Source organism: Penicillium vulpinum (assembly GCF_028829585.1).
Source record: "Penicillium vulpinum strain IBT 29486 chromosome Unknown utg000003l_segment0_segment0, whole genome shotgun sequence".
Classification (NCBI taxonomy): Eukaryota; Fungi; Ascomycota; class Eurotiomycetes; order Eurotiales; family Aspergillaceae; genus Penicillium; species Penicillium vulpinum.
In genome coordinates this window covers 4,193,341-4,219,815 of record NW_026643243.1, presented here as the reverse complement: position 1 = coordinate 4,219,815, position 26,475 = coordinate 4,193,341, and the positions used below count along the sequence as shown (strand labels likewise).

Sequence of the window (26,475 nt, the reverse complement as noted above, 5' to 3'; positions counted from 1 at the left end):
ATAAATATGGTATTACATTTCCTCCGAGCTTCGATCAAATGGCAGTCACAACGACAGTTACAGCGACTATCACGCCCCCAATCCAACTACCATATCAAAGATGCGGGTGGCTTGGCGTCTGATACACATTTCATTTGAGCACTGACCTGCACTTACGAAAGACCATAACGTAGCAATTTGATGCGGCGCTATGGCCCCTGACGGTGTATATGTCGCCAAGAGACCCCAGTAGTGGCTGCCCGCCTAGGACTCGATCACACCCCACAATCAACCCTAGAAGCCACCAAAATGGATAACGCATAGAATTTCCAACACAATTAGACCCTGAGGCTGGGCTTCAGTCTTGGCGTAACGCCAGGTCTCACCATATAAAGCTAGCTTGCGTCCAGCGCCTACCAATTCGAACAGCTCATTGTCTCACTGCGATACGAGGTATAGTCAACCGACGAGTTTAGTAAACACGATGTGTAGTGTTTTGTAAATCGCTGCATGTTTTATAATTACTTTCTGAGTAAATAATCTTTTGATATTCACTCGATACATATAAAAAGACAGAAATACCTCGGAATACTTCTAGTAGAAATATGTATATCCCGAACGATGGCCGTTTATATATCCATCCTCTGATCAAGACCACTCATAAAATCCAGTAACCTCAAATATATATAGAAGCCTCCCGAGGTCGCTTGCAACCTGTTTTTCCTTCTCGTAATCTAAATAGCTAAACATGTAACCTGACCCACCGCGATGTGCCGATACCCAAACCCCTTAACAAAAGTTACCGAGGCCGGCCCCAGAAGCAACCAGAAGGCCCACCCTAAACCACATCAGTCCGGGGTAGGGACGGGGGTGGCCAAGAACAATATTTACAGGTTACTGGAACTGCAGTTGATTGGGGCGACCGGCTTATTGGGTCAACAAAAAGAAACTAATAATTTCGGGTATGTTGGGCTCGTTGTTCCTGATTTTGTAGAAGCGCAGACGTATTTTGAAGCGCAGAGGGTGACGGTTCTTAAGAGGGATGGTGAAACTGTGGAGGATTTTAGCGGGTCTGTGCGTAATTTGACGGGCATTGTAGAGTTCGCTGGATTTCAGATTCAGCAGCAGTAGGATTTATAGAAGGATGACGATATTTGGCAATACTAGTAGACTCGTAAATTGAGAAGGTCTGCTTGAGTTTTCATTGGAAAGGAATGGCTATGTATGCCGGTGGATGTGTTTATTTCGAGGATTGTAATCGTTGATGGTGATTCTGTTATATATATATTTTGAAGTCTTGTTGGAAACTCTAGTTGTTTGGACATTCAAGTAGATGATTCTTTGAAATAGAAAATGCAAATGCTAAGCTAGGAATACTTTACACGTACAGTCAATGAAATATTCAAAGCATCCATTAGTCTATACCTTGTAGAAGCAGTACGCATGGTAGAAGCCTGGCGATGTCATCTGTTAGCGGCCGTGAAAAGCAATGTATGTACGGGGATTACTCACTGGCAGCCTCCTTCTCCTCCTCCGTCATATTCAAAGCACCGGTCACGCGGTCTCTTACACCCATCCGCTCACTGAGCGGGCCCAGCTCGGGATGATTCTTCTCGTCCTCCCAGATATCCAAAAATGGCTTGCGATATTGCAGCTCCAGGTTGTAATCTTCGGTCAGGCTGGGTAAAAAGTTAGTTGTGCATGGCAGAATACGATGATGGCTGACACTCACGCTCGGAAAGCCTCCCATGGAACGACGTATTCCGGAACCTCTTCTACTGCCTCCTTCATGAAGTAGCTGTACTTCCACCCGAAGGGCGGACGGAAGATTCCATCCTCAGGGGTTGGGCCAGGGAACTGAACACGGTAGATATCGTTGCCCCACTGGGCTCGCTCATCCTCCTCGACTTCGCCATCCTCGGGGCCTTCCGGTTCAGCAGGTTTGGCAGCCTCGCGCTCCTTGCGCTGCTTATGGAAGGCAGAAACGCGGCTGGTAATGACGTCTGAGTTAGGGCAAACGCCAAGGAAACGACCGCCTTTCTTCAAGCAACCTGCGACATTGCTGAGCATCTGACGCGTCTTCTCCTCAGTCTCAAAGGCATAGTGAATGGCAAACATAGATGTAACGATGTCAAAGCCTCCACCACCGTAGCGAGAGGCCATGATGGACCCGCCGGGGCCGGCGTTAGCATCGATACCAACCCGCTGGACGATGTCGACATCGCCCAGCCACTCACCAAAGCAGTCTTTCGGGTAGAATTCAGCATGGAAGATCGGCTGGGGAGGTCGACGGCCTCGCTGACCGCGGCCCGAGCGCATTTGATCGTACCGACCCCGTGCCTGCTCAATGGAGATATTCGCAGGGTCAAGACCGACATAGAGGTCAACCGGCTGAGGCGCCAGCTGCCACTTGCCCAGATCACCTCCCTTACCACAGCCCAGATCCAGCACGAGAAGCTTCTGATCAGCAGCGGGCGGCGGCCCTTGGCTATCGTCCGCCCAGTCCTTGCTATCCTCGAATCGCGCGACAAAATTCTCATCAGGCGAAAACTTCTGGATCAAAGTACTCTTCACCCAGTTATTGAAGCTTCGCAACCCCTTGATCTTGCTCTCTGTCTTGCGCCACTCACGACCTCTCTCGGGAACCGCGTTGTAGTGTTGTCGGACGACGTCCGCGACGCCGCGCTGCTGAGAATTGCGCATAGCCTCATCCTGCTCTGCACGTTCGCGTTCCTCCTGTTTGCGTCGTAGTGTTTCGCGATCTAGAAGTCCCTGTCGCGCTCCGCCGCCAGGTCTCTTGCGTTGACGCGGTGCATCAGGGGAGGGAGAACGGCGTGGCAGTAGTGGCGATCGAGAGCGTCGGTCGTCGCGTGGTGGGGCGCCGCCTGGGCTGCGGGAGCGATTGCGTCGCGAGAATACTGACGGCGGAGTTCGCCCCCGTTTTCGGAGGGCTTGGTGTCTCTCTTGGAGTCTCTTGCGCTTGGATGCTGCGCTTGATAAGGATCCGTCTGCCGTGCTGTCTCCTTCCATGCTCCTGTGTCTGCCGGTATCCGCTGGAGGGTGTGTGGTATTTGTGCGGGCGGGCGAGCGGGGATTAGAGCGACCGGGAGCTCCATCATGGGCTCCATTTCCATTGGAATGATCCATGGCGACGCGAGTAGAGTTGTGAACTGTTCAAAGAAATGTTTTGGGGTAACAGGACGTTCGGATGTAGTAAGCAAAGAAAGGGGTATATCGAAATTAGAAAAATATTAGAAGAAATAGAGAATTCTAGGGTGATTTCAGAAACATCGCCTCTGGTGTTGTGGAAGTCAGAGTTATATCAGAGCACTGCCCGGGTGAGGTTTGAAGAACGTCCAACGAGCTCCGGATCTCGGCCAATCAGAGCGTCCCAACCCAACCCTAATTCTCTTTCATTTATCTACAGGAGTGTTATATCACGGTGTCTAAGGATAAATATGAGATAAATGTATTCTCATCATTGCTAAGTGTCGTATCTCACAATGACCATCAATAGAAGCTATCTGAAAACCACAAGCCGCTGAAAAATGCAATTTAACCCTATTCATAAAACCCACGCTCCAATTAATGTAATGTTGAACAGAAATGAAGATCAGAATGTAAGATCATTCAGGCAAGACAGCTTTCCGTTTTGGCGACTTGGTCGTCAAAACTTGTCTCACTCGTCGGATTTTCGCCCACCACTCGCGTTCTGCTTTCTTTTTCGCATCCGCATTTTCTTCTTCACCTGTAGTCTCGGTTGGTGTGCCTAGATCCGTCCGCAATGTATCTGTGGAGCCCATAGTACGAAGTCTGCGGCGGTGCTTGACCTTCACGGCCTCCGCGACCATCTGCCACCCAGCACGTAGGTCCGCCAAATTCTCGTTGGGCCGTCCAGTGCCACTTTGGGCTACCTTGTCAATCCATGGACAGTACTCCATGTGCTCCTCGGCCACATTGAGGGAAGTGTAGACAGTTACATCTCCATTGTCCTTGGGTTTATACATCCATAACCCGAGGCGACGGAAACATGCACCGCATCCGACTAACCCGGCAGCTCCATCGGAGGCAGTATCCCAGCCGAGCAATGCTAGCGCCAGTGCAGTTCGATTCACTGATTGTGGTATTGTGACTTGGTTGTCAACGTTTGTAGGCTGAGTCTCTGCCCTGGTGGATACATCAGCTTTCTCGGCCTCCTCGAACCATTCTTCGGGAAGTCCTTTGATAAGAACATCAAGGTCAAGCCCTTCTGGAGTCTGAACGATATCCTCAGCTGGTAATTTATCGCCCATCTTCGAGATTTTTGTATATCGCTCGTGAAGTCCCGATAGGGCAGCATCACAATTGGTCAGAGGGAGATGTTGAATGGTTGCTAATTTAATGTTAGTCATGGGACAAATAATCGGTGTCCTATTCAGACTCACCATCACAGCTCTTGTTTCGCCAGGGACAGGTTTCACCATGAGCACTGCTTATCATTTTCGCATACTCATCCACCAGCCTCGCGCCTGTATTTATATAGGTTAGCATATAATCCTGTTCGGCTGGACTAGCAATCTGCTCGATTACTCACGGACTTCCTTCCGCTCCTCCACCTTCTCAATGTTGAAGCCATCAAGCTCATCGATTTCATCGGGGAGCTTCACAACAACTGCGCCACCGCAATCACTCACGCAGGTGACTCGCATAACATCTGTACATATCCAACCATGCTTCGCCCATTTTACTTCATTGATCGGAGTTGGCTTTGACGTCCATCGGTCGACGCGGCGGAAGGTCTCTAATCGCTCGAGAAAACGTTCGCGGTCCCAAGGGACAAAGGTTGGGCGCTTATTCGAATTTGCGGACGCAATTCGGTGTGCAGGTCGGGAGATCTTTTGGATTGAGTTGCGAACTGCTGTGAGCTCTGACCGGTCGGCACTAGCCAGGCGTACTTTCTTGATCGATAAGTTGGCGGAGATACGGTCTTGCGCCGTCGTCGGTGTCGCAGGGGCTGGTTTGGGCGCGTTGTCGGTAGTAAGAGGTTTGGATATTGACTCGAGGACACGGTGGAACTTTCGCTTCTTTGATTCCAGAGCGTAGGACATGTTGGCGCTGCGCTGGGAAGAAAGTCAAGTGATGCGGATCAATACAACGCGGATGGTTGGAGCTGCGGCGATCATAACGCCCGAGGTGTAGTCGCCTGAGGCACCAACATCTTTATTGGGCCCGTACATGGATACTCGTGGTCAATTCTAAATCAAATACATATTTTAGATGTCAGTAGTCTCTCAAATATAATAATTCCACTGTCAACTGTTGAGTACTGTCGACAGTGCTATTCCACTCCGACAAATGCTCCACAGCTGATTGGCCAAGACATTCCGCGACATCGTACAATCCCCGAATTTCACTCAGTTCCTTCTTTCACTCATCTACCACAACCATGGCTTCTCTGAGGAGCTCTCTGTCGCTATGGCGGAGTGCTGCGCCTCGTTTGGCCAAGGACTTTTTCACATCCCAATGCCTACCAAGTCAGGGCTACGCAGCCAAATCAATCCGCCAATTTGGTGCTCTCCAGTTCCGTCAACCCAGCAAATCGACCATTCTGAACAATAAGAACCGTGAATTCTTCACCTCCAGTCTCAAGCGTTCAAACGCTGCACCGGCCGTCGCAGAGACAGTTGCAGAGGGCGCCGTGAAAGGAAAATCGAGCTTCCCCAAAATTAGCGATAAGGCCGTGGCCTACTGGCTGCTAGGCAGTGCAGCCAGTGTTTTTGGAATTGTGGTCTTCGGTGGTTTGACAAGGCTGACAGAATCAGGGTATGTGAATTAGGCTCCTTGTTCTTCACAAAGAGTGAGCTTTGAATGCTAACGGGACGAATTTTGGCACAGATTGAGTATCACCGAATGGCGACCTGTTACCGGCTCCCTCCCCCCAATGAACGCGGAACACTGGGAGGATGAGTTCTCAAAATACCGCGCCTCTCCCGAATTTCAATTGCTTAACCCGAACATGACTATCTCCGAGTTCAAGGAGATCTACTATATGGAATGGATTCACCGGCTCTGGGGCCGGTTTGTCGGAATCTCATTTGTGCTGCCTGCAGTCTACTTCGTCGCCCGAAAGAAGGTCTCCGCGCCCATGGCGTTGCGCGTCTTTGGAATTGCTGGTCTTATTGGTTTCCAGGGATTCCTCGGCTGGTGGATGGTCAAGTCTGGCCTGAAGGATGATCTCTTTGCTCCGGGCAGTCACCCGCGAGTGAGCCAATACCGTCTGACTGCTCACTTGGGTGCTGCTTTCGTTTGCTACGTCGCAATGTTGTGGAACGGTCTTGCTATTTTGCGGTCCCATCGGTTGATGGCCGACCCAGCTGTTGGAATCAACCAGCTGAATGCGCTGCGTGACCCGAAGCTGGCCTTCTTCCGCCGCTCAGTCGCCGGCATTGCTCTTTTGGTCTTCACAACCGTTATTTCAGGAGGTCTTGTCGCTGGTCTTGATGCAGGACTTATTTACAATGAATTCCCATGGATGGGCAAAGGACTAGCACCTCCAAAGGATGAGCTATTCGATGCCCGCTACTCCCGCCACGAGGACCGCTCAGATCTTTGGTGGCGCAACATGCTCGAGAATCCTTCTCTTGTTCAGCTTGACCACCGCATCCTCGCAATGACCACATTCACCGCTATTTGTGCATTGATGGTTTACACTCGCCGCTCGCCCACCATGAAGCGTTACTTGCCGGCACCTGCTAGAAAGGGTGTCCACGGCGTGTTCGCGTTCGCCTGTTGCCAAGTCGGACTGGGTATTACCACTCTTCTGTACCTTGTTCCCACTCCGCTTGCCTCCGCCCACCAGGCTGGCAGCTTGTTCCTTCTGACCTGGGTCATCATTTTGGGCAGCCGAGTCTGGCATCCGTCGCGTACAGCCAAACTGTTGCAGATGGCCGCGAAAGCTCGGTCCCAGCAGCTCTCTAACACTGCTGCCTCTGCCCTGAAGAGAGTCTAATACCCTTGCCTTTCAAGAGTATGAATATGCCGACCAGGATTGATTGTGTTAACCAATCGCCTGGTAATTGATACCATCTCCATTCATCTGTTGACTCGAGCTTCGCTCGAGTCTTATTGTATAACTAGTCTTTCTACTGATTGTAAAAATATATTTTGAAACTAACCGAAGTTTTATTCGTTGATCTACTTAAATCAAAAACTGATATGCCAGAAGTACCAAACCGTTTTTCTTTTCTCTCTTTTCCTCCTTTTTCTCGTTCGTCATATTTCTGTCCTCATCTGCCATGTCTCCACGCTTGCCTTCCACCATCTTCTTACATTCATTTTCCAGATCTCAGGGAGACGTTCTTGCTTTTGCCAGCCTCGTAAAATCCACACTCACTTACTCCGCCATCTTCGCAGAAGGTCTCGCAGCACGTGCAGGGTTGCGTCGTGTTATGATGTATCCAATAGGGAGACCGTCCTCACCAATAGGGACATCAGGCTCATCCTGAGGCCACTCCTCATCTCCAACAACAGACAAGGTCATATCAGAATCAGTAGACAAAGCATCAACCTGCTGCTGTAAGACTGGTGCAAGCGCAGCAGCCACTTTCTGTCCACCACCGTTACTTGCCACCTCGCAGGTGGCACTAGGAGTACTGTTACCAAAAGAGCCAAGATCCAGCAGAGTTTGCGCAGCTCTCACTTCGACAGTTGAATCAGAGCGTCGGCGGTCTTGGTTCCCATCTACAGATGGCAAAGATACTGGCATATCGCCACCGCCCTCAGGGACATGAGTAGCGCCGAAAGAAGCGTGTGTTCGGTCTCCGTTTCGGTCGGTCAGACACTTGCGGCAGACTTGCCAGCCGCAGTTCTGACAGCGAGACATGCCATTCTTGTTGCGCTTGTTGCATACGTCGCATTTCGCGGTGTGGGCTGCCACTTCTGAGAAATGAACGCCGACTCGTCGTCTCTGAGCTCGGTGAGTTGCGGCTGCATCGCGACTCACCCTCTGGCGGGCCTGCCCGTTCGGTGGTTGCCGATTTGTTAGGATTTGTCGAGTTAAATTCGGGGAGACCTTTTCCGGGGTTGATGACACTTCGGTGCTTGGAGATAGTGGCCCGCGGAGTGTCGACTGGGCGGAGCTAAGAGTCGATTGCGTGGGTGTAGGGGATGACTGAATTTCCTTCGGGCGTAGAGGGAGTTGAGGGGTGGGATTTATCTCTGTAGGATGGTCTCGTAAGTTGCACTTTTGGCCTGAGATACCGGTTTTTGCTGTCTCTTTCTTACCCCTGTCCACGTTTACATTGGGTTGAAGCACTGTGACAGAGCCCTGCTGTTGGGAAGTCAGCCATGCGATACTTTATGCTTCGGATATCTATCCTTCTATACGCACGTTCACGGGTTGATAGGTAAATCCGGGTTCTCGAAAAGCCTGGCTAGATTTTAGAATGATATCTCAAGGGAGAGACGGATAAATACAAACATTCTGGCTGGGGTCAGGCGGGACAAGCCATCCATTAGCTGGATAGGGTGGGTACGGGTTGGGAACGGTATTGATATTTTGTGGCGAAGACGAGGAACTGTTGCTTGTTCCCTCATACATATTGCTAGAAACATGAATGCTCGGTTGGTTGCGCCTGTTGGCTTCGACGGACTCGTCGAGCTCTCGAAAAGATGGGAGACTCAGATCTGGGATGCGAGGGAGAGGCATAGTATGATGGACCATGATTGCATCAGAGCCGTGCTCGATGGTACTTGATGATGTTGGAAAGAAATATTGCTTTGAGCAAAAAGGTAAAAAAAAGGGAATAGGATGGGGATTTACGAAATGAAAATGGAAATGGATAAGTGGTAGGTGTAGATAAAAGGCTTGGGGTTGATGAAGGCTTGTCAGATGCATGTTGTATTGAGCATTGTTATATACAGTCTCATAGGATCGGATGGCGCCTGGTAATTTGAGGACAGTGCCGCTTAAGAACAAGCAAACAGATCAGAGCCCTCGAAAACACAGCACAGGAATAATTGATTAAACTGAGCGGGTGGTTAACCTCCGATCAACATCCTTAGGGCTAAATATTGATTAGAGATCGATGGATGGCCTACCTTCTGGTGAAGAGATATCTGCTTTCTTTAGATACGAACTCTGATCTTGGATCGAATAAACACAAGTTGTTTGAAAGTTGGCTATATCGCCGAGATATTTTTGAGAACCTATTTTATCTGCTGCATTTATCATAAAACAGAGAATTGCATGCAAACCCCAAGACACATCACACATCAATAGCATCAACATTGTGATGTCGAGCAATCATATCAGTTTATTCATTTGTGGGCTGTATATTCATCGTCAGTGATACCGGTTCGTGGAAATGTCCTGATATTAATAACATACGGATTCCTTCTTCGGGACTGGGCTCAATACCGGCGACTTCGGCAGCAGTGCTGGGGTGGGCGGCGGTCTTGTCCTCCTTCATCATGGGGAAGGTCATCACCTCCTTGATGCTGTAGTTGTCGGTGATGAACATGACCATGCGGTCAATTCCCATACCCCAGCCACCAGTCGGGGGCAGACCGTACTCGAGAGATTGGCAGAAAGTCTCATCAATCATCTGAGCCTCGTCATCACCTTGATCCTTCTGGTTGGCCTGCTCCTCGAAGCGCATACGCTGATCAAAGGGATCGTTCAACTCCGTGTAAGCATTTGTGATCTCCTTGGTGCTATAATTGAGTTAGCTAAAATTTCTCAAAAGTCCATTGGCCAATTTTGGGAGCGAATTTGTTCCAATCTTGAGCAGGGAAAGTTCGGAAGAAACAGGGAGGATTCAAGCAAGTACAAGTTGAGCGAGAACTTACCAAACGAAGGCTTCAAACCGCTCGCAAAGACCAGCCATTTGGCGGTGCTTCTTGGCCAGTGGCGACATCATCTGGGGGTGGCCGGTGATAAAAGTGGGGTTGATACAAGTGCTCTCAATGAATTCACCAACCAGCTTATCGAGCATACGGGCATTGGTCTGAGGAGCTGAGCAATCCACGTTCATCTTCTTTAGCACACGCTTAAGGAATTCGTTGGTCTCCTCGGTGTGGAGCTGGTCACCAGGAGGGAACTTCTCGCCGCAAGCCTCCTCGAGGGCAGGCATCATCTCTACTCGCCGCCATGGCGCCTTCCAGTTCACGTTGTAGACTTCGCCAGACTGAGTGTGGAATACTGTCTCATAGCCACCGGTCACGTGCTTAACAAGGCTCGAAACAAGGTCCTCGGTCAAGTCCATCAGGTCGTACACATCTGCGTAAGCTTGATAAAATTCACAGGTAGTGAACTCAGGGTTGTGAGTAAGATCAATTCCCTCATTCCTAAACTGACGACCACATTCGAAAACCTTCGACAGTCCTCCGACAACCAACATCTTAAGGTAAAGCTCGGGGGCGACACGCATGAAGAGGTTCATATCGAGGTCATTGTGGTGAGTCACGAAGGGCTTGGCAGTAGCACCACCGGCAATAGCGTTCATCATAGGAGTCTCAACCTCAATGAAATCACGGCTTTCAAAGTAATTGCGAATGTAGGAGACAATCTTAGAACGAGTGCGGATGATATCACGTGATCGGTCATTCATGATCAGATCGAGGTAGCGCTGGCGGAAACGCTGCTCTTTGTCCTGGAAGCCGTAGTGCTCCGAAGGGATGGCGTGTAGGCAAGGGGCCAGGAGAATAACCTCAGTGGCGAAGATAGAAAGTTCACCATCGTCACGGTTCTTAGGGTTGGTGCGGCCGGGGAAACCCACGATACCGACAATATCACCTCGACGAAGCAGTTCGTGCTGCTCTTCAAATGGCTTGCCAGTCGAGAATTGTGCTTGGCACATTACCTGCACCTTGACACCCTCCGATCGGATGTCGTAGAAGTTAAGCTTGTTGCCGGAGGTACGCTTGGTGTAGATACGGCCAGCAACGCGAACCGTAACATCGGGCTTCTGTTCACCCTTCTGGAGACCCTCATAGTCCTTAACAAATTTGGAGAGTTCAGTATCAACGTGGAATTTGTGCGGGTATGGATCCGGGTTCTTGGTCTCGCGCAGTTTGTTGATTTTCTTGCTGCGAATCTCGAAGTATTGCTGGAAAAACACATTAATTAGCTTCGCAGAAGCCGGGAATTGATACAGGAGCAAGAGAACTAACGTTAGGAGTCAGGTTGGCCTCGTCCTCTTCGGCAGATGATTTCTTCTCAGCCTTGGGCTTGGGGGGAGCAGCGGCCTCCTTCTCCTTCTTCTTGGCGTCCTTCTCGCGCTGCTTCTGGCGTCTCTTCAATTCGGTCTTGGAGACTTTCTCACCAGTGACATCGTCGAGGAGAAGGTTGGCAATGGAGGCAGTAGCCTCTTGAACAGGGTTGGAATCCGCCATATTGTGTGGTTACAGAGGACAAAATGTGGGATAGTGGGATGGTGGGATGGGGGACTTGAATTTTTGGGCGGAACCGGCATAGCATGTGATTGGTCGATTGCCTACAACTCCCTATCCACGCGGGGACCTCATCCAACCCTCATGACTCATTCTTAATTTCACTCATATGGTACTAAAATAACTATAGAAATATGATCTCTATTATTTAAAAAATTATGTTATATTCTACTAGATAGAATCTAATTCCCGCCCTCCGTTGTCGAGCACAGTTCGTGGACACTCGACTGCGGTGTAGGGTTTAGGGCACGGAGATATCTATATCGACCTGCTTCCCCAAGAACCGCAATTTTCCTCCATATACGAGGCTGGAAACCAGTCCCGATACCCATCATCCATTTTGTATTGACTTTTCAATATCAGCACAGTAAATAAGTACAGCCTTGTCATAACTGAATAGTCTCTACAGTCATTGTTTCTTGGTACATTATCGACTCACTACAGCAGCATAGGCTTACTTGGTGGTGCTCCAGTCCCTGTAGTGACTGTTTATATATAATTGGGTAAAGTGTTGATAGATGATTCACTGCTAAAAAGCTGTTAAGGCATTAAACCTGCGATTTGAGCTAAGGGTGGCTTATTCAATGTCCAGACGTACCTACACTTCCCTATGGAGTATAGTGCCACAATTCAGGCAGTAGACAGCCATAGTTGGTAAAAACAGACTCGCTCAATCACTAGGCAAGTTCCCTAGCACTACCAAGGGCGACACCAGAAGATTCGCTATTTGTTCGAAATACGTGGGACAGAAAAACCCAATCAAGAGGTAGTGAGAAAGAAAGAAAGATACTGCTGCTATTTTGATATTGAGTTTTAGACCATGTCTCAAGATCTAGGAAGACGGAATCCATACTGCCCCTAAAAGCGAGCACGAAAAACAAGAGAAAACATGAAATGCATGGTAATGATGAACTGAGATTGCTACTACAGAAAAGGTTCTACAGAGCTAGTAGTTACTTCTACCTAGGGAATGCACCGATTTCTATACTACCAACGCAGTTAGATGTCAAAGACACAGTGGCACACTGAGCTTTTGATGGAAGATATTGGTGACGATATCACGACTTTCTGCAAGGGCTAGGCCAATAACCAGGCAATCTAACCTTTCTACTACTGTCATTGATGGTGGACGCTGCGCAAAATTTCTAGAAAATGTGACAAAGTACCAATGAATTCCATGCCAATGCTGGGCGGATCAAGTTTAGTGGCAATAGAGAGGTTTTAAGCCAATGTCTATCATCCTTGAGTTCAGCTTTGTAGCATTTGAAGTTGCTATATTACATATCGTTTGACGATGACTTGATATTGCGTCGAGATTGTACTTCCTTGTGTGAGTTTGGTCTATTCTTGTCCTGATTCCTGCTCTAATCACCTGCCTTCCAAGAATCTTTACCTGGTGCAAGGACCACGTCGTATCAGATCTTGGTCACTCGAATCTGTACAACTTCAACTTGAAGATATTTGAAGCTGTCTGGGAAGAATAATATTCTGTGGAAGAAAGGTTATTCCAATCAGTAGCAATCTTTAGCCACAAGGTGGCGTCGACTGTCTTCATCGCTTCTTTTACCCTCAAGGTGCGATCCTCTTGAGTTCTTTCTATTCTGTTTCACCTATCATTCTCTATCCCGCTCATTCTGTTTGCCTTTCCTCTACGTACCTTCCTTCTCCGCATTTCTTCCCCTCCTGCCTATCTTTGTTCTTCATCGCCTTGCTTCATTCATCCATCTCCTCGACCTCGACTTTCCTTTTTTTCCTCTTATTTTATTTCTATCTGTAACCTTCGCCTCTTAGCTATCTTTCCGCCATCTGTTACGCGTCATCACCTGTGGTGACTTTCACTCCCTCCCCCAACTTATCCCTGAACATCACACTTGTCTCTCATTTGTATGCTCTGTTTCTTTTCTGTGTCTCCTAGTATGTCTCACATTGCCAAGTCTACAACGAGTGACCTTGGGCACCACTTTTTGTCTCCCATCTTCTTGCTCTTTTGGCTGACAATCACTCATATAGACCTGATCTGCCACGATGGGAGGCTGGCGTGACCGAGTTCCGAAGTCGGAACCTAGCCCAGCGATTTGTGAGTCCAGTCTCTCTTGAAAAAAAAGATCCTCTTTTTAACTAGTATCTTCATCTCTGCAGCTAGCTTGGCTGTTACAATACCGGTGTCTCATGGCCTAACTGACACCACTTCTGCCGACCCAATTCCTAGTTCTTCTCTTGATAGTCTCACTAGGGACATGAAGAACCTGGTGAAAAAGATTCAAGATCTTAGTCACCTTGGTATTGAGGATAGCAAAATCATGCTTCCAAAAATATGTGTCGTCGGCGACCAGAGCACTGGGAAAAGCTCTCTCATCGAGGGCATCTCCGAGATCAAGGTGCCTAGATCCGAAGGAACCTGTACACGATGTCCCCTCGAAATAAATCTTGCAGAAAGCGATAACAGCTGGAGATGCGTGATCCATTTATCCCGCCGGTACATCTTTGATCCTTCCAAGCGCATGAAGGCGCCAAAGAAGTCGGAGCCACTGGGACCATGGATCGCGCTTGGTGGGCAAGATGATGAACATTTTGTTACCTTGGACAACAAGAAGGAAGTCAAAAAGGCTATCCGGTGCGCCCAGCTGGCTATCCTGAATCCAAGCACGGATTCACAGGATTTTGTGCCCGGAAGTATGCCTGACATGTCACACACCCCTCAGGTCAAATTCTCTCCTAACGCTGTGCGTTTGGATATCTCGGGCCCGGGCCTCCCGAATTTATCATTTTACGATCTGCCTGGAGTGATTAGCCAGACAGAACACGATAACGAGAAATATCTGGTGAATCTCGTCGAAAACCTAGTCAAAGATTACGTTTCTCAGGAGCATTGCATTGTACTCCTCACACTGCCCATGACAGACGATGCAACCAATTCCAGTGCTGCCCGTCTCGTCCGGGATATCAAGGGTGCAAAAGAACGTACGCTTGGAGTGTTGACCAAACCCGATCGTCGGCCCTCTGACGAGCCATTTGATCAATGGCAAGAAATTTTAGACGGAAGCAAGTTTAGGCTTGGTCACGGTTATTATGTCATTAGGAACAATCCCGATCCGCTCGTGAGCCATGCACAAGCTAGGAAAGAGGAAGAAATGTTCTTCAGTTCTGCACTGTGGACAAAGAATCTCGCCGCATTTGAAGATCGCTTCGGTACAAGACAACTTCAAACGGCACTGTCTGACCTTTTAATGCGTCAGATCTTAGGATCTTTGCCCTCCATCATTGCTCAGATCGATGAAAAGTCAAGTGCGATTGATGAAGAGCTCCAAACACTGCCAAATCCTCCTACTGAAGATGTGCAGCGGATTCTATGGGGTAAGACATCGGATCTTGAACGGAAGATTCATGAACTGTTCGATGGGACTCCCAGTATTGAGCACGGTTCTTCCCAGCGAAAGCCACTGCAAGAACAGTGGAACAAGATAGTTATGGATCTGCAAACCGCCCTTACAAAGACACGCCCTATCTTGGACGTTGCTGCGCCGAAGGATAATGAGGACCTCGCTGAAGCTGTTGACTCTGACTGTGAGATGAAGATTGTGGGAATCATCGCAACAACCCCGAAGAAAAGAAAGTCGCCTACGAGCGCTAGTTCGATATCGGAACCAGCAACCCCAAGAAGGACTGTGTATAGCACCTCCCACTTCGAAGGATCGAAGCCTGCTAGAATATCGCTGCAACAACTCACGGAACTGAAGATTCGGTCAAACACAGTTGGTGTACCAAACCAGCTTGATCCACGGGCGATCGAAAACTTGAATAAAAGAAGTGTTGAGCATTGGGGAAAGCTGATGGAAATTTTTCTGAAAGCTACCCATAGCCTCGTGCACGGTATGCTGCTCGAAGCTCTCGAGGAAGAGTTTGCCCAGTATCACCAAACCGGACTGTACCAGGAACTACGCAGAATCTTGAGGGAGTTTATGAGTAAGCTCCGCCAAGCTCATCTTCAGCTTGCCAAAGACTATTGCAAGTCAGAACTTGAGATACCGTTCACAATGGCCCAGGTACAGCATCAAACCCTGATGCAACAGGCTTCGGTCTCACTTAAAGCTCGTCGACACAATGCTCGTGCAGCTTGTTGGCTGAAGATTCGTGGACACGATATGAGTGAAGAGAAGATTGCCGATAAGATCAAGAAGATTCAACCAGAGCAACTTGATCCTGATAGATACTCTCAGGAAATTGACATGGTGGCTGTAAGACTTTTAGAGCACATTATCTGAAGTTTACTAATTGTAGTCATAGAGCTCGCTGGCGTACTACGATATTGCGTCTTCTCGTTTCCTGGACGTCTTATGCCAGTCAACTCACATGAAGTTATTCCGAGCTTGTCGTGCAAGCCTCGTCAATACTCTTCGCGATGATCTGGAAATCTTCGGCGATAACGGTGAGCATACACATTATATGTGTTGAGCATGAAGTCGGAGAATGTTACTAATAGGTGATTCAGGTCGTGCCCGCTGTCTTGACCTCATGACGGAGGACCCTGAGCGCCAGCATCGCCGTGCGCAGTTACTGAAAGAGCGAGAAAAGTTTTCGAAAGCGCAAGAATGGCTGGACTCTGTCCGAGATGAGGACATCGAAATGGAGGACAGTGACCAAACTGGCTTTGCAGACATCAAGGAGGATTGGTAATTTCCAAAGCTTTCGAGTCCTGTAGTGCTTAAACTCGTTTTATTGAGCCAAATTTAGGCTTGAAATGGTTGTTCTGGGGAGGTGTGTGTGAATTTCAATGATGAATCGAATTTGATGGAGTCACGGAGATATGGATGAAGTGAGAAAATGTAAAAAACAATTGAATAGCGCAGAAAATCCAAAAACAAAATTGTACAGATTAGCATCAATTTGCAGCGATCTATACATAAATCGAGATTGGAAGAGAAATTCAGGACATATCTAGGCTACAAGGCAGTTGTTTGCGATGTACAACTTTAACCTACCTTACAGTATATTACTGGCACCTACGAGAAGAACAAAGCGAGCCGAGCCAAGCCTTTAATTATTGGTTAAGTTTGTTTATTTAATGGTCATCTGCCCATAACTCATCCTCCAATATCTTCTTGTCAATAATATTTTGCTACGGAAGTCACTCTTAGGGATTCGCAGAAAGTAGGCACCAAGAATTCGATTTTGGGAGAATAGCTCATTTCCCAAGTCTCCACTTTCGTACTCTTGCCGGGTGAACTCTTTAGGTAGGTGTTGCTGCACTTGTCTTTCGGCTGTGTTCGTGGGTGCACCGGTCTCAGCCTCCCCTCAGCTTTCCTAGCCAAGCTCATGTTTCGCTTGTGGTAACAATTGCCACAGAAGATCCAATCCCACGTAATGCTGCTGTCCTAGATATGGCCAAGCGATTCCTTGCTGGGAATAATCCACCACTGATGATCTTCGCCATTCACTGCATGTCATTCCTTTAGCACGATGCTAGTATCGTACACTTTCCCGTCGTTTGTTGCAAGATATACTGGACTTGAGCTTCTAGAAGGGATAGCCACAGTGCCAGCAATCACATCTGTCCGTCCCTATTCATTCTCCAAAATATGTCCGGATTGCGCTCTTCCCAACACGGCAAGCATATTGTATCTGTCTTCTGGGCAGGGGAGTTGACATGTGGAAGACCAACCGGCACTCACTGCTCTGGAGATGTCGCAATCTGCCGGTACGATGGCACGAGCCTATATACCCTCGCAAAGCCGTAGACGTACATCGCTTTCGTACCGTGAATTTAATATCGCCCATCGGTTAATTCCTTGGTGCTAATTCGCTTGAATAGAATACCCCAAAAACACTTTTTATGCTCGACCCCACGCAAAGCCCATGGAGGTAACAGGTGGTCAGACTGAAGATGGTGTTCTTAATCCACCTCTTTAACGTCACTCATCGAAAGCGTTGGTAAATGTATGCGTGGTGTCCGGAAGTCAAGGAGGAGGTATTAGTGGCGACTCTTTGGAAATAGTAGACAGGTTCACTAGTGGGTATGGTGCCGATCTCCTCAGTATTCGACCGGTCAACAATTAAGACATCAATGAAGTGGTCTACTACTCGTATAGTAGACCGTATGGGAATATTGATGAAGGTTCAACTGTTGATTGGTCAAAAGTGATAATGATTCTCCATCATCGCATGATGAGCGATCGTTTGAAGATGACAGGTATCCACTTATGGCCTTGGCTGACGAATAAGCTCTCGAGACGGAATTTCGACTGTGCGGGTGATAATATCTGATTGGTGCAGATATCTCAGCTGTGCGAGAATGGTAGACACTGGTGGACTCGAGGTGTTGATTAACGAAAAGCTTTGACCGAGCAAGGTCCTCAATCTGAGAGGGGATAGATCTAGAACCACTAAGTAGTATCGAGATATGTATATCATTGTGGAAGAGTGATGCAATTGTCTGGGAGGAAGTTGACTATAAATAGAAATAACTGGGAGCAAACGAGATAGGTCACATGACTTATAACAAAAGAAGAGGATTAGATAAAAAATAGAGAAAGATTAAGGCAATCACAGGTAGGGTCGAAGTAAAGTAAAGGTGAGACTGAGACGAGGGCAAAGTGAGAGTACATTAATCTGCAGACAGTCCGTTATTAAATTAAAAAGAAGTTGGAAACTACATACATTAACATCGTTGATAGTGATCTAGATATACTCGCAAATAGGTACCTAGACGGCTCGATTTCTACGGAGTAGATATCGTCGATATAAAATAAAAATCTTCTTCGCCCATTATATTTAGGTATAGTACTAGCATGAATAAGGTTAGTGGGGTTGACCTAAGTTTTCTTTCTTCCTGGTTTCATTCTTATGGCGAATTATCTATGGGATATGAAAGATGTGCTCTTCAGAATCATCCCTGTTCTTCTGCTGAAAACCCCTGCAAAGTAGGGCACATTCGGAAACCTGCCGAGCCAGAGCACCGGGACCAGAAAGACTACCGAGACACTAAACTGCCTGTAAAGTGATATAATTGGCTCGCTGTCACTATTTTCTCCACCTTGGAGTAGAAATGACAGATTCGTATTTTCGTCTCGCAAAATCAAGGAAGCCATATGCAGTATGTATACCGAGTGCCACTTGAGGGAATCTAATAATTCTATTGTTTTCAGGGGCTATACAAAATCGGAATCTCGCAATGTTGTATGTAGTAGATTTGGGGGCGATTTGCGGGCGATTGTCTCACATCAATGTGGGGGGCTTCAAACAATTAAAATAACTTTGCACTCAATCTATTCCGTACCAGGTACTCCGTATATTATTAAATAATACGGTAATTTGGGAGGTGATTAATCTAAAAATCGCTCATGCCTTAGCGATCTGCTGCAAAACCTCCGCCAGACGATCCGGCATACTCAAGAATGGCGAGTGCGAACTGGGCAGTCTATAAGTGTTTTCCGGCCCACCCATTTTAGAGGCAAATAGTTCCTGGAACGGGGGTGGGAGAGCCCGATCCTGCTCACACACAATATAGGCGCAGGGGATCTCAGTCCAGGGCTCATAAGTAGACTCGCCAGAGAATACAGCACGCGAAGTGTGTAGTGCTAAAGCGTTCCACTTCTCCTGCTCCTCGAGGGAAATATCCTGCCAGCCAATCTCACCGGCACCATCTGCCAGAACGTAATCACCCTATTTGCCGGTCAGCTTTGTCCGTTTGTGGCGCATATTGTGTGTTTCAATTATGTATCATCTTTCAGAATAGGCTTACCTCAACTTTCATCCAGGGGAGATAGTTTCCGCCCAGCATACCCAACAAGCTTTGGCCCTTGTCCAGGGCAAATGCAGCCAGGTATGCAACCTTCACAACACCGCCAGTCTTGCCCTCGGCGGCACGAGCAGCTTTATTCAGTCCTTCGACAGAAGAGGAAGCTACCACACCTCCATAGGAGTGTCCAACAACAATCAAGTCGCGCCCCTCATCTGCAAGCTTCGTCAACACACCACGCAGGGAGGCAGTATCATCGGCTAGAGTCTTAGAGGGCGGCTCAGCGCCAATTGAAGGATGCGCGGGGCACTCGGAGGGGAATCCGAGGGCTTCTAGGCGGGAGCGGGTAGCATCGAAGACAGCTGGGACAACCCAGGCACCCAGGGAAAAAACAAATGTTGGGTTCGACATTGAAACAAACTCAGATTATGAGATAGATATTATTATGAACTTCAAAGACTTCAGGAATGAAGATAATTTACTAAAACTCAAGGGCGGGATGGTCGGGGTATTAGCGCCTTCCTCGTTGAATTCTCCATTGTCTCCTGGAACATAAAGATAAAAACTATTCTTCTTTGGGAATAATTCATATCAACTACTCTTTTGGCGTGGATTAAGTGGGCTGGGTGTCAGTCCTCGGTTCGCAGTAGCGTTGTCGAGATGGCGCAAATCGATCAATGAGAATTAAGCATCGATATTTCCCATGGAACTAGCCGATTTTTTCCTCCTGCTCCATGGAAATTTTCATGAATCGACATCTATAGTGCTATACTAGACCCATTCAGGGAATTGGCAATGAAAAAGTTCTTGGCACTATACTTGCATGATCGCGAGTCCCACCTTGGCAAGGTAGGGCTAAACGATTTGCTGGCGTAGTAGAGAAACCATAATTTTTCTTATTTTAGTTCTACTACCCCTGCTTTTTTAACGGTTATTGCTTGATTGCCAGCTATTTTTCGCAAGCGGGCCATGCGATAATAATGGATTCCAGCAATGCGCAGGAGAGTACTCAGCCCAGGCAGAGCATCACTACGATTGCTCTGGCCGTGTTGGCTCTGGTCTTTTTGGCGCTGAGACTAGTCGCTCGGCGCATGAAGCGTGTTGACCTAGGTGCTGATGACTGGACCCTGGTTGTGGGATTGGTGTGTAGCCCTTGATCTCTTCGCATCCAGCACTTGTGGTAATCAGATCTAACATCATACTAGTTCTTTGTGTTCATTATTGCAGGACTCAACCTCGCTTGTAAGTTCCCATCAAACATCTACCAGCATGCTACAATGGTAATATAAGCTAACTATATTGAAAGGTATCCATTATGGTATGGGCACCCACACCGGTACCATCCCTCTTAATGATCAATCTATGATTTTCAAGGTAAAGAACAGATAGACCCACGCCTGGTAAACTTCAGAGCGCAATCAATGGCATTAGCTAAATACACACTTCTCAACAGTTGATCTACGCTTTTGAGCCGCTCTACATTGTAACGGCCAGCATCGTAAAACTCGCTGTGCTGCTCATGTACTATCGCATCTTCCCTGTCCGCTTCATCAAAATCGGTGGTTTAATCCTTGGTGGAACTACTCTTGCTTGGATGATAGGCATGGTTTTCCTAGCCTTGTTTCAGTGCTGGCCAATTGCCAAGGCCTATAATCCCATGCTTCCTGGCCACTGCATCGTTCTTAAGGACGCACTGATCGGGAACGGAGTACCAAACTTTGTTCTGGACATATGTATTTTGGCTCTGCCCACAAAACTCATTTGGGGGTTGCAGGCAAGTCTGTGGCAGCGCATATCAATTATATGCGTGTTTTTGACGGGAAGTTTGTATGTACCATGTGTCCTCGCAAAGTTCCCTAGCAAAATTTGATAGGAAACTGGATATCTGGGTGTGTGCTAACGAGATTTGATAGTGTTGTGTTTGCGAGTATCTATCGCTTCAGTCTCATCTTTATCTTCGATATCACAGATGTACCCTGGAGCATCGCCGACGCGCAAACCTGGTGTGTCGTTGAGAGCGCTGCAGGCGTCATTTCCGCATGTCTACCCACTCTCGCCCCCATTATCAAATTTTTCACCAAGGGCTTGGTCTCCACCGCTCGCTCGCTCTCAAAATCAAATCTGACGCAGTCTGGAACTGGAGCTCTTTCACAGGTTGACGCTGGTGAGGCAGGGTTGATCCATGGAGATAACAAGGTCACGATCACGGCCGGTAATGCGCCTCGTCATAGTAATGGAAACTATGCGATGACAGATATGAGCCCTAACAATCGGGGGAGCTCGCATCTCAAAGGCAAAGGTTGGACAATGATAAGCACCGAAACCGATAGAGAGTCAACTTAACATGATACTTCTGAGGCTGTGTGTAATGAGCCGGATCCCTGTTTATATCACGTCCATTGGCTTGCCCACTGTTATAACACGAGGATTGCGCAGATCAAATTGCACCACCAGAGATAATTCCCGAGATTAAAATTTACGCCATCGGTAGTGCTCGACGTAGGGGGACAGCCAGCTGTACTCCCTACGTGGTTGCGTTAGTAGGTAGGCTCGGTTCCTGGGTAGACTATCATACAGTAGCCTTTTGATATACATTGCCGGTAGTGTGTTTAAGGACAGATAGTCTAGAGATCTACTATAGAGAATAGAGTACTCTGGAAAATCTCTAAGATGCGTGAAGAAAGAAAGAAAGCTATCTACAGTGGACAGCTAAATACGGAGTATACTGGGAGCAATCAATAGAAGTCAAGTGACCTCTATCACCCCATCTAGCAAATCTAGTTCCAGACCCTATATAACAGCTAGACTGCGAAATCGCCCGTCCACGGTGGGCGATAGGCTATTTGGATTTTCGAGTGCCCGTCTATAACGCCCACAGCCCCTAGGTAGACTTCGGCACAACCCACTCTAACCCAAGCCCAACCCAAAATGGGTTCTGCCGAAGTCTATATACTTAGTTCTTCGCGATCAACCAATCTAAGTTACCATGGGATACCTTTCGGGTTATTCTTCATTCAGTTTCATCTCTTATGACAAACATCCTACAAGTAGAGGAGCTCTTCAAACTGACCTACTTAGCGTACTAACTAGCACATCCTTAGAGGTTACTAATATGATCCGAGCATGTGTAAGACTTAGCACAGCAACGGTGCGATTGTGAGTGAATACTTGAGGATTACCTAGTTGTTCCAGAGACGCCGTTTCTGTACCGGGGATCTTTAAAAGAAGGCTTAGTGCCGGATTGATATCCAAGGACTAGGGTATGTATCACGCAAAAGCACCTGGTCAGTATCCAAAGAGGGAAGTATTATCAAAGAAGCGGGGTATTCTCCTTTGTATCCCTGCTTCTTTGCAAAGAGGTCGAAGCACATAAGATAGTCAGGTGAATTAAAGACGAATGACCTTGGTCAAATCGCCTCTGATTCTTTGAAGTCCTCCAAGAATCAGTGTACGGAGTGCGAATATGAAGCATGTGAACGTATGTGATATGTGTGCTATGTAAAAGGTGCTACAAGGTGAGAGATGGAGGCTATCCATGGATGGATACATACTGACAAATAATCAGTCTTGATACTGTTCGTAGCCAAATCTAAATCAAGCCTCCTTCGTGCCATTGACCCTTCTTTCCTTGCCACCCTTGCAACTCTTACAAGTTTCATTACGGACTATATTCGCGAGGTTTTAAACCGGCAGAAAAGGCGGCAGAATGATTGTAAGCAAGTGGGTCAGACGAAATATTTTGGCCCCCCCCTATACTCCGTATGTACCTCCGGATCATGTTATCACATCTACTGCATCTATGGGGGGTTCATGCACCTCTGTATCATGTTATCATATCTACTGCATCTATCGGGTTTGATTTGGGCCTATACATAGACAGCAACTAGCGCTCGTCTACGAATCCGTCTATCAAGGCCAGGTGGGGCCGTTCTGATTCCTGGAAAGTCTTCGTTGACTCGTCAGTTATGCCGCAGTGGTGAACGGCATGTGCATTAGCTCAGTTTTGTCTGTGAACAGATCTAAATTGGTGTGGATCGTCAGGGGTTGGGCCGACCGACCCAGTTAATACCGATGGCCACTTGAGTATTAGTACGCAGGTGTATAGCGGCCAGGGGTCGTATTAGCTTACCTCCCCTCTGATTCTTGACTGTTCAATTATTGCATATCCTGCCCAGGATTCACCCCACGAATTCGATCTCGTGAAGTTCTGCATAGCTCACTTGCGGAGATAACCCTGACTGTATCTTCGCATTAACGGCGGGGTTTAACAAGCCTTCACATTCCAGTGGCGTTTTCTATGTCAGACTCGGCAGTACTCTACCCAGCGGAGACGAATAGTGGCACTGTCACATCTTATGTTCCTCTAACAACGACATTGACGCCGCTCTCGAAATGTTTCACCAAATATCGACGCGATATGCAGTAGTCCCAGTAGAGGATGCAAAGTATGCTCCCATCCAAGGGGATTCTAATTCTAATTTCTAATCTCCATTCATCCGATTCAGGCTGTCTGGATATGTATCTTATTATGTGTAGTATACCTCTGACTCGGAACTTGAATCTAAACTTTATCTCCCTCAACAAAAAAATGGCAATATATGTATGCGGGAGCAACCGCGGTCTTGTGAGCTTCCTTTTCAACATTTCTTTCGCTCCCAGCCGGTTTGAAATTTGGACAGCTTGAATCGAGGCAGAACATGGGCCTCCGTGTTGAAGACAACATCAGTGAGTGGGAGATACTCTCTCGGTGAGAAAAGAAGGTATAAATACTTCAGGGTTTCAGCCTATATTTGAGGATTAGCAGTCGTCGTGGAAGCAGAAGACACGATTAAATATCTTACCAGCCAAAAACTTTCCATATTATCACGATAGGGCGCAGGAACCTTGGTGACATCACTCAAGGAGCTATACGCTTCGCCATCAGGTATAAGCATGTGTTGCTTGAAAGATTTAAAAATCTTCCATCCCCATTCCCGGTAAATGGGATCTTCTGTGACTCGGAACATCAAAAAGAGACTCTCAACAGTTTCCGGGCGTTGCAGATTATGAGCATCGAGAGGCTTAATAATAAGATCCTTCTTCCACGAATCTACGTCATCCTTGCTTTTCTTCTGAGGTCTTGACCCTGGCTTGGGTCGGAGATCGGCGTCGTCAGCCTCAAGCCAGGTAATTTCGGGCGACAACCCGGTGTCTGTCACTGCATACATCGCCCAACAGGTTTTCATGAGCTCTCTTGCTAGCTTCATCTGCTCCTCTTTTTTAGCACTCCAGGTTGGCAGCTTGCGCGCTTCGGCCTCAGTTCGTCCTTCGGTAGCGGCAATTGCAATTGAGCCTGGTAAGAAACACACGAGGTGGTCCATTTTTGGAGACAGCTTCCCACCGATGCCATTTGGAAGCTCCGCAATAAATTGGAGATTAGAGTTTTTGGTGGTAGTGACAAGATGCTTTTGGATGCCTGCCAGAGCGTCTTCCCACATCTCGCTATAGATTTTCTCATCTCCAGAGGTCTGCAGATATTGCTTGACCAAGTACTCTGTGATTTATTAGATTTTTAGTTTCACCTAATAGCGGGAATGAAGGAAAATACCGTAGTAAGAGTCGCCGCGGCTTCCAAGACGGATCTCCTGGTAGCGGAAATTTCCTGTATCAGGATGCACAAAGATAGGTAACAAACCATCTGGCATGCATTGGTCGTCGATCACCTTCATAACATGTTCGGCCTTGCGCCAGTAGACTTCTTTGCCTGTGATATGAGCAAGGTACTTCATTTCCAGTTGGAGGGTCGTAGCTTCGGCAGTCGACGAGGCACCGCCATCTGCATGAGATGGAATGCCTTCTCGAGTAGCTAGTTTCACACTAGCATAGGGAATTCCGGAAGGAGACTCATAAGCGCTGAGAAGTCGGTCTGCCAGGTCAACCGCTTTTTGGAGGTAAACGTGGTCCTGGCGAGATTCAACATCAGGAAGTTGACTGGACAGATAGTGCGCCGACAGAAGCCCGCCTAGCATGCGAATGGTAGTCTCAAAAGTGTTGACATCTTGATCTTGGTCGTAGGTCAATTCCCTATTGACCCAGTCTCGAGCACCAGAGATCTGAGAAGTTAGATTCATGATCATTAATGTGTCAAGACTGTCGACGATGATCCATCCGAGCCCCTTAGGACTCATTTGGTCTCCAGTTTTGGCAATGGGATGATAGACATCCTTTCCTAGATTTAAATGTCAACTTTGACTCGTGGTGGATTTGACGTGACAAAGGGTCTCGACATACCCCAGGCATGTCGAGAGTATGCATCCCAGCTTGTAACAAACACGTCCTTGACTTCCTCTCGATAATTCTTCCAATAGCTATCCTGGCGAATGGGTCGAAAATTATCCAGTATCGCCTCGATACTGGGGTTAGCCAGATAAAAACACGTGGAGAGTACCAATACGCCAGTAAACACCGACTTGAGACTCCATTTGCGACCAAGCCAGCTATGCAGCCGCCCCTTGAAAGTCTTCGACACAGAGTTCGGCGAGGGTCTTGTTTGCTTAGGGTCCTTTGAAGGCATTATTGTGTCGAAAGATGAAGTTGACAAAGAATAGTGATTGACGGCGCGCTAACCAAATGATACTTGTGTGAGGGGCTGGGCGGTACGAACAAAGGCGGAGAACAGAGCTGATCATGTCAAGAATGAGAGTGGAGATACATATTACCACCATCCCTATATAGGGCTAGCCATTGAGATACAGTCACTACGCAAAAGCGTCAACACCCCTTAGAGACCCACCTATCACACCGCCCAAACATCAGCTACCGCCTACCAAATGCTCATAGAAGTTATGCCATAAGGCTCCCAATATATCTGAAGCACCCGTTAAAAATTGCCTCCAGAATTTTGACGTTAGTTTCTATTTAGTAAGGCAAATTTTGGCGTAACAAGGCGGCCGTAATAGCTACCTAGTGAATCTTGGGTGGATAATTATGCCGGCAGAATATTATGCAACTACTCTATGTGGGGCCATGGGTGTGAAGACTTATGCGTAGTCACTGTACCTTGTGTTATGATCTTGGCCCAGAAGAATCATGTCGTAAAATACAGCTATATACTATAACCTTGAAGACACTTTTAACTGATTTTCATACTCATTTCAATCATCCGGTTTCACAGTACAGTCCAATGAGACAAGTACCAGTCCATATGGAAATAATTATTCCTGAAAAATCATGTATTCCTGACCAAAGTTACCTGTAATTATGTACCTTGAAAAGATTAACACCCGCGTTGGGTGGGGAGCTCCAGGCCATGCATGGTGGGCCGGAGCTTACCCGTAGCCTTGCCCGTGTGG

At 47.6% G+C, this 26,475-nt stretch overlaps 10 protein-coding genes across 10 annotated transcripts; 4 read left to right on the top strand and 6 right to left on the bottom strand.

The window, feature by feature from the left end:
* Positions 1-747: 747 nt before the first annotated feature.
* N7479_006655 (uncharacterized protein) lies at positions 748-1,110 on the top strand (the record flags this gene model as incomplete). Its single annotated transcript, XM_057254349.1, has 1 exon — positions 748-1,110. One exon carries the CDS (start codon positions 748-750, stop codon positions 1,108-1,110), a length of 363 nt encoding a protein of 120 aa, XP_057108211.1.
* Positions 1,111-1,398: 288 nt separating this feature from the next.
* On the bottom strand, positions 1,399-3,126 carry abd1 (mRNA (guanine-N7)-methyltransferase; the record flags this gene model as incomplete). Its single annotated transcript, XM_057254348.1, has 3 exons — positions 1,399-1,433; positions 1,492-1,658; positions 1,712-3,126. The coding sequence occupies 3 exons, from the start codon at positions 3,124-3,126 to the stop codon at positions 1,399-1,401; spliced, it is 1,617 nt and encodes a 538-aa protein (XP_057108210.1).
* A 479-nt stretch (positions 3,127-3,605) lies between these two features.
* N7479_006653 (uncharacterized protein) lies at positions 3,606-5,066 on the bottom strand (the record flags this gene model as incomplete). The annotated part of the gene is made up of 3 exons (XM_057254347.1): positions 3,606-4,351; positions 4,404-4,487; positions 4,553-5,066. The coding sequence occupies 3 exons, from the start codon at positions 5,064-5,066 to the stop codon at positions 3,606-3,608; spliced, it is 1,344 nt and encodes a 447-aa protein (XP_057108209.1).
* A 338-nt stretch (positions 5,067-5,404) lies between these two features.
* On the top strand, positions 5,405-6,967 carry cox15 (cytochrome c oxidase assembly protein cox15; the record flags this gene model as incomplete). Its single annotated transcript, XM_057254346.1, has 2 exons — positions 5,405-5,781; positions 5,854-6,967. The coding sequence occupies 2 exons, from the start codon at positions 5,405-5,407 to the stop codon at positions 6,965-6,967; spliced, it is 1,491 nt and encodes a 496-aa protein (XP_057108208.1).
* A 384-nt stretch (positions 6,968-7,351) lies between these two features.
* Positions 7,352-8,680, bottom strand: N7479_006651 (uncharacterized protein; the record flags this gene model as incomplete). Its single annotated transcript, XM_057254345.1, has 3 exons — positions 7,352-8,287; positions 8,348-8,386; positions 8,438-8,680. The coding sequence occupies 3 exons, from the start codon at positions 8,678-8,680 to the stop codon at positions 7,352-7,354; spliced, it is 1,218 nt and encodes a 405-aa protein (XP_057108207.1).
* Positions 8,681-9,276: 596 nt separating this feature from the next.
* On the bottom strand, positions 9,277-11,352 carry N7479_006650 (lysine--tRNA ligase KRS1; the record flags this gene model as incomplete). The annotated part of the gene is made up of 4 exons (XM_057254344.1): positions 9,277-9,287; positions 9,347-9,672; positions 9,808-11,066; positions 11,131-11,352. The coding sequence occupies 4 exons, from the start codon at positions 11,350-11,352 to the stop codon at positions 9,277-9,279; spliced, it is 1,818 nt and encodes a 605-aa protein (XP_057108206.1).
* A 2,082-nt stretch (positions 11,353-13,434) lies between these two features.
* N7479_006649 (putative dynamin GTPase) lies at positions 13,435-16,083 on the top strand (the record flags this gene model as incomplete). The annotated part of the gene is made up of 4 exons (XM_057254343.1): positions 13,435-13,486; positions 13,549-15,644; positions 15,694-15,835; positions 15,899-16,083. The coding sequence occupies 4 exons, from the start codon at positions 13,435-13,437 to the stop codon at positions 16,081-16,083; spliced, it is 2,475 nt and encodes an 824-aa protein (XP_057108205.1).
* A 2,661-nt stretch (positions 16,084-18,744) lies between these two features.
* On the bottom strand, positions 18,745-19,555 carry N7479_006648 (alpha/beta hydrolase; the record flags this gene model as incomplete). Its single annotated transcript, XM_057254342.1, has 2 exons — positions 18,745-19,068; positions 19,148-19,555. The coding sequence occupies 2 exons, from the start codon at positions 19,553-19,555 to the stop codon at positions 18,745-18,747; spliced, it is 732 nt and encodes a 243-aa protein (XP_057108204.1).
* Positions 19,556-20,124: 569 nt separating this feature from the next.
* Positions 20,125-21,487, top strand: N7479_006647 (uncharacterized protein; the record flags this gene model as incomplete). Its single annotated transcript, XM_057254341.1, has 5 exons — positions 20,125-20,286; positions 20,350-20,386; positions 20,451-20,518; positions 20,598-20,971; positions 21,058-21,487. The coding sequence occupies 5 exons, from the start codon at positions 20,125-20,127 to the stop codon at positions 21,485-21,487; spliced, it is 1,071 nt and encodes a 356-aa protein (XP_057108203.1).
* Positions 21,488-23,781: 2,294 nt separating this feature from the next.
* N7479_006646 (glycoside hydrolase family 47 protein) lies at positions 23,782-25,697 on the bottom strand (the record flags this gene model as incomplete). Its single annotated transcript, XM_057254340.1, has 4 exons — positions 23,782-23,928; positions 23,986-24,677; positions 24,732-25,352; positions 25,415-25,697. The coding sequence occupies 4 exons, from the start codon at positions 25,695-25,697 to the stop codon at positions 23,782-23,784; spliced, it is 1,743 nt and encodes a 580-aa protein (XP_057108202.1).
* Between the last annotated feature and the right edge of the window lie 778 nt (positions 25,698-26,475).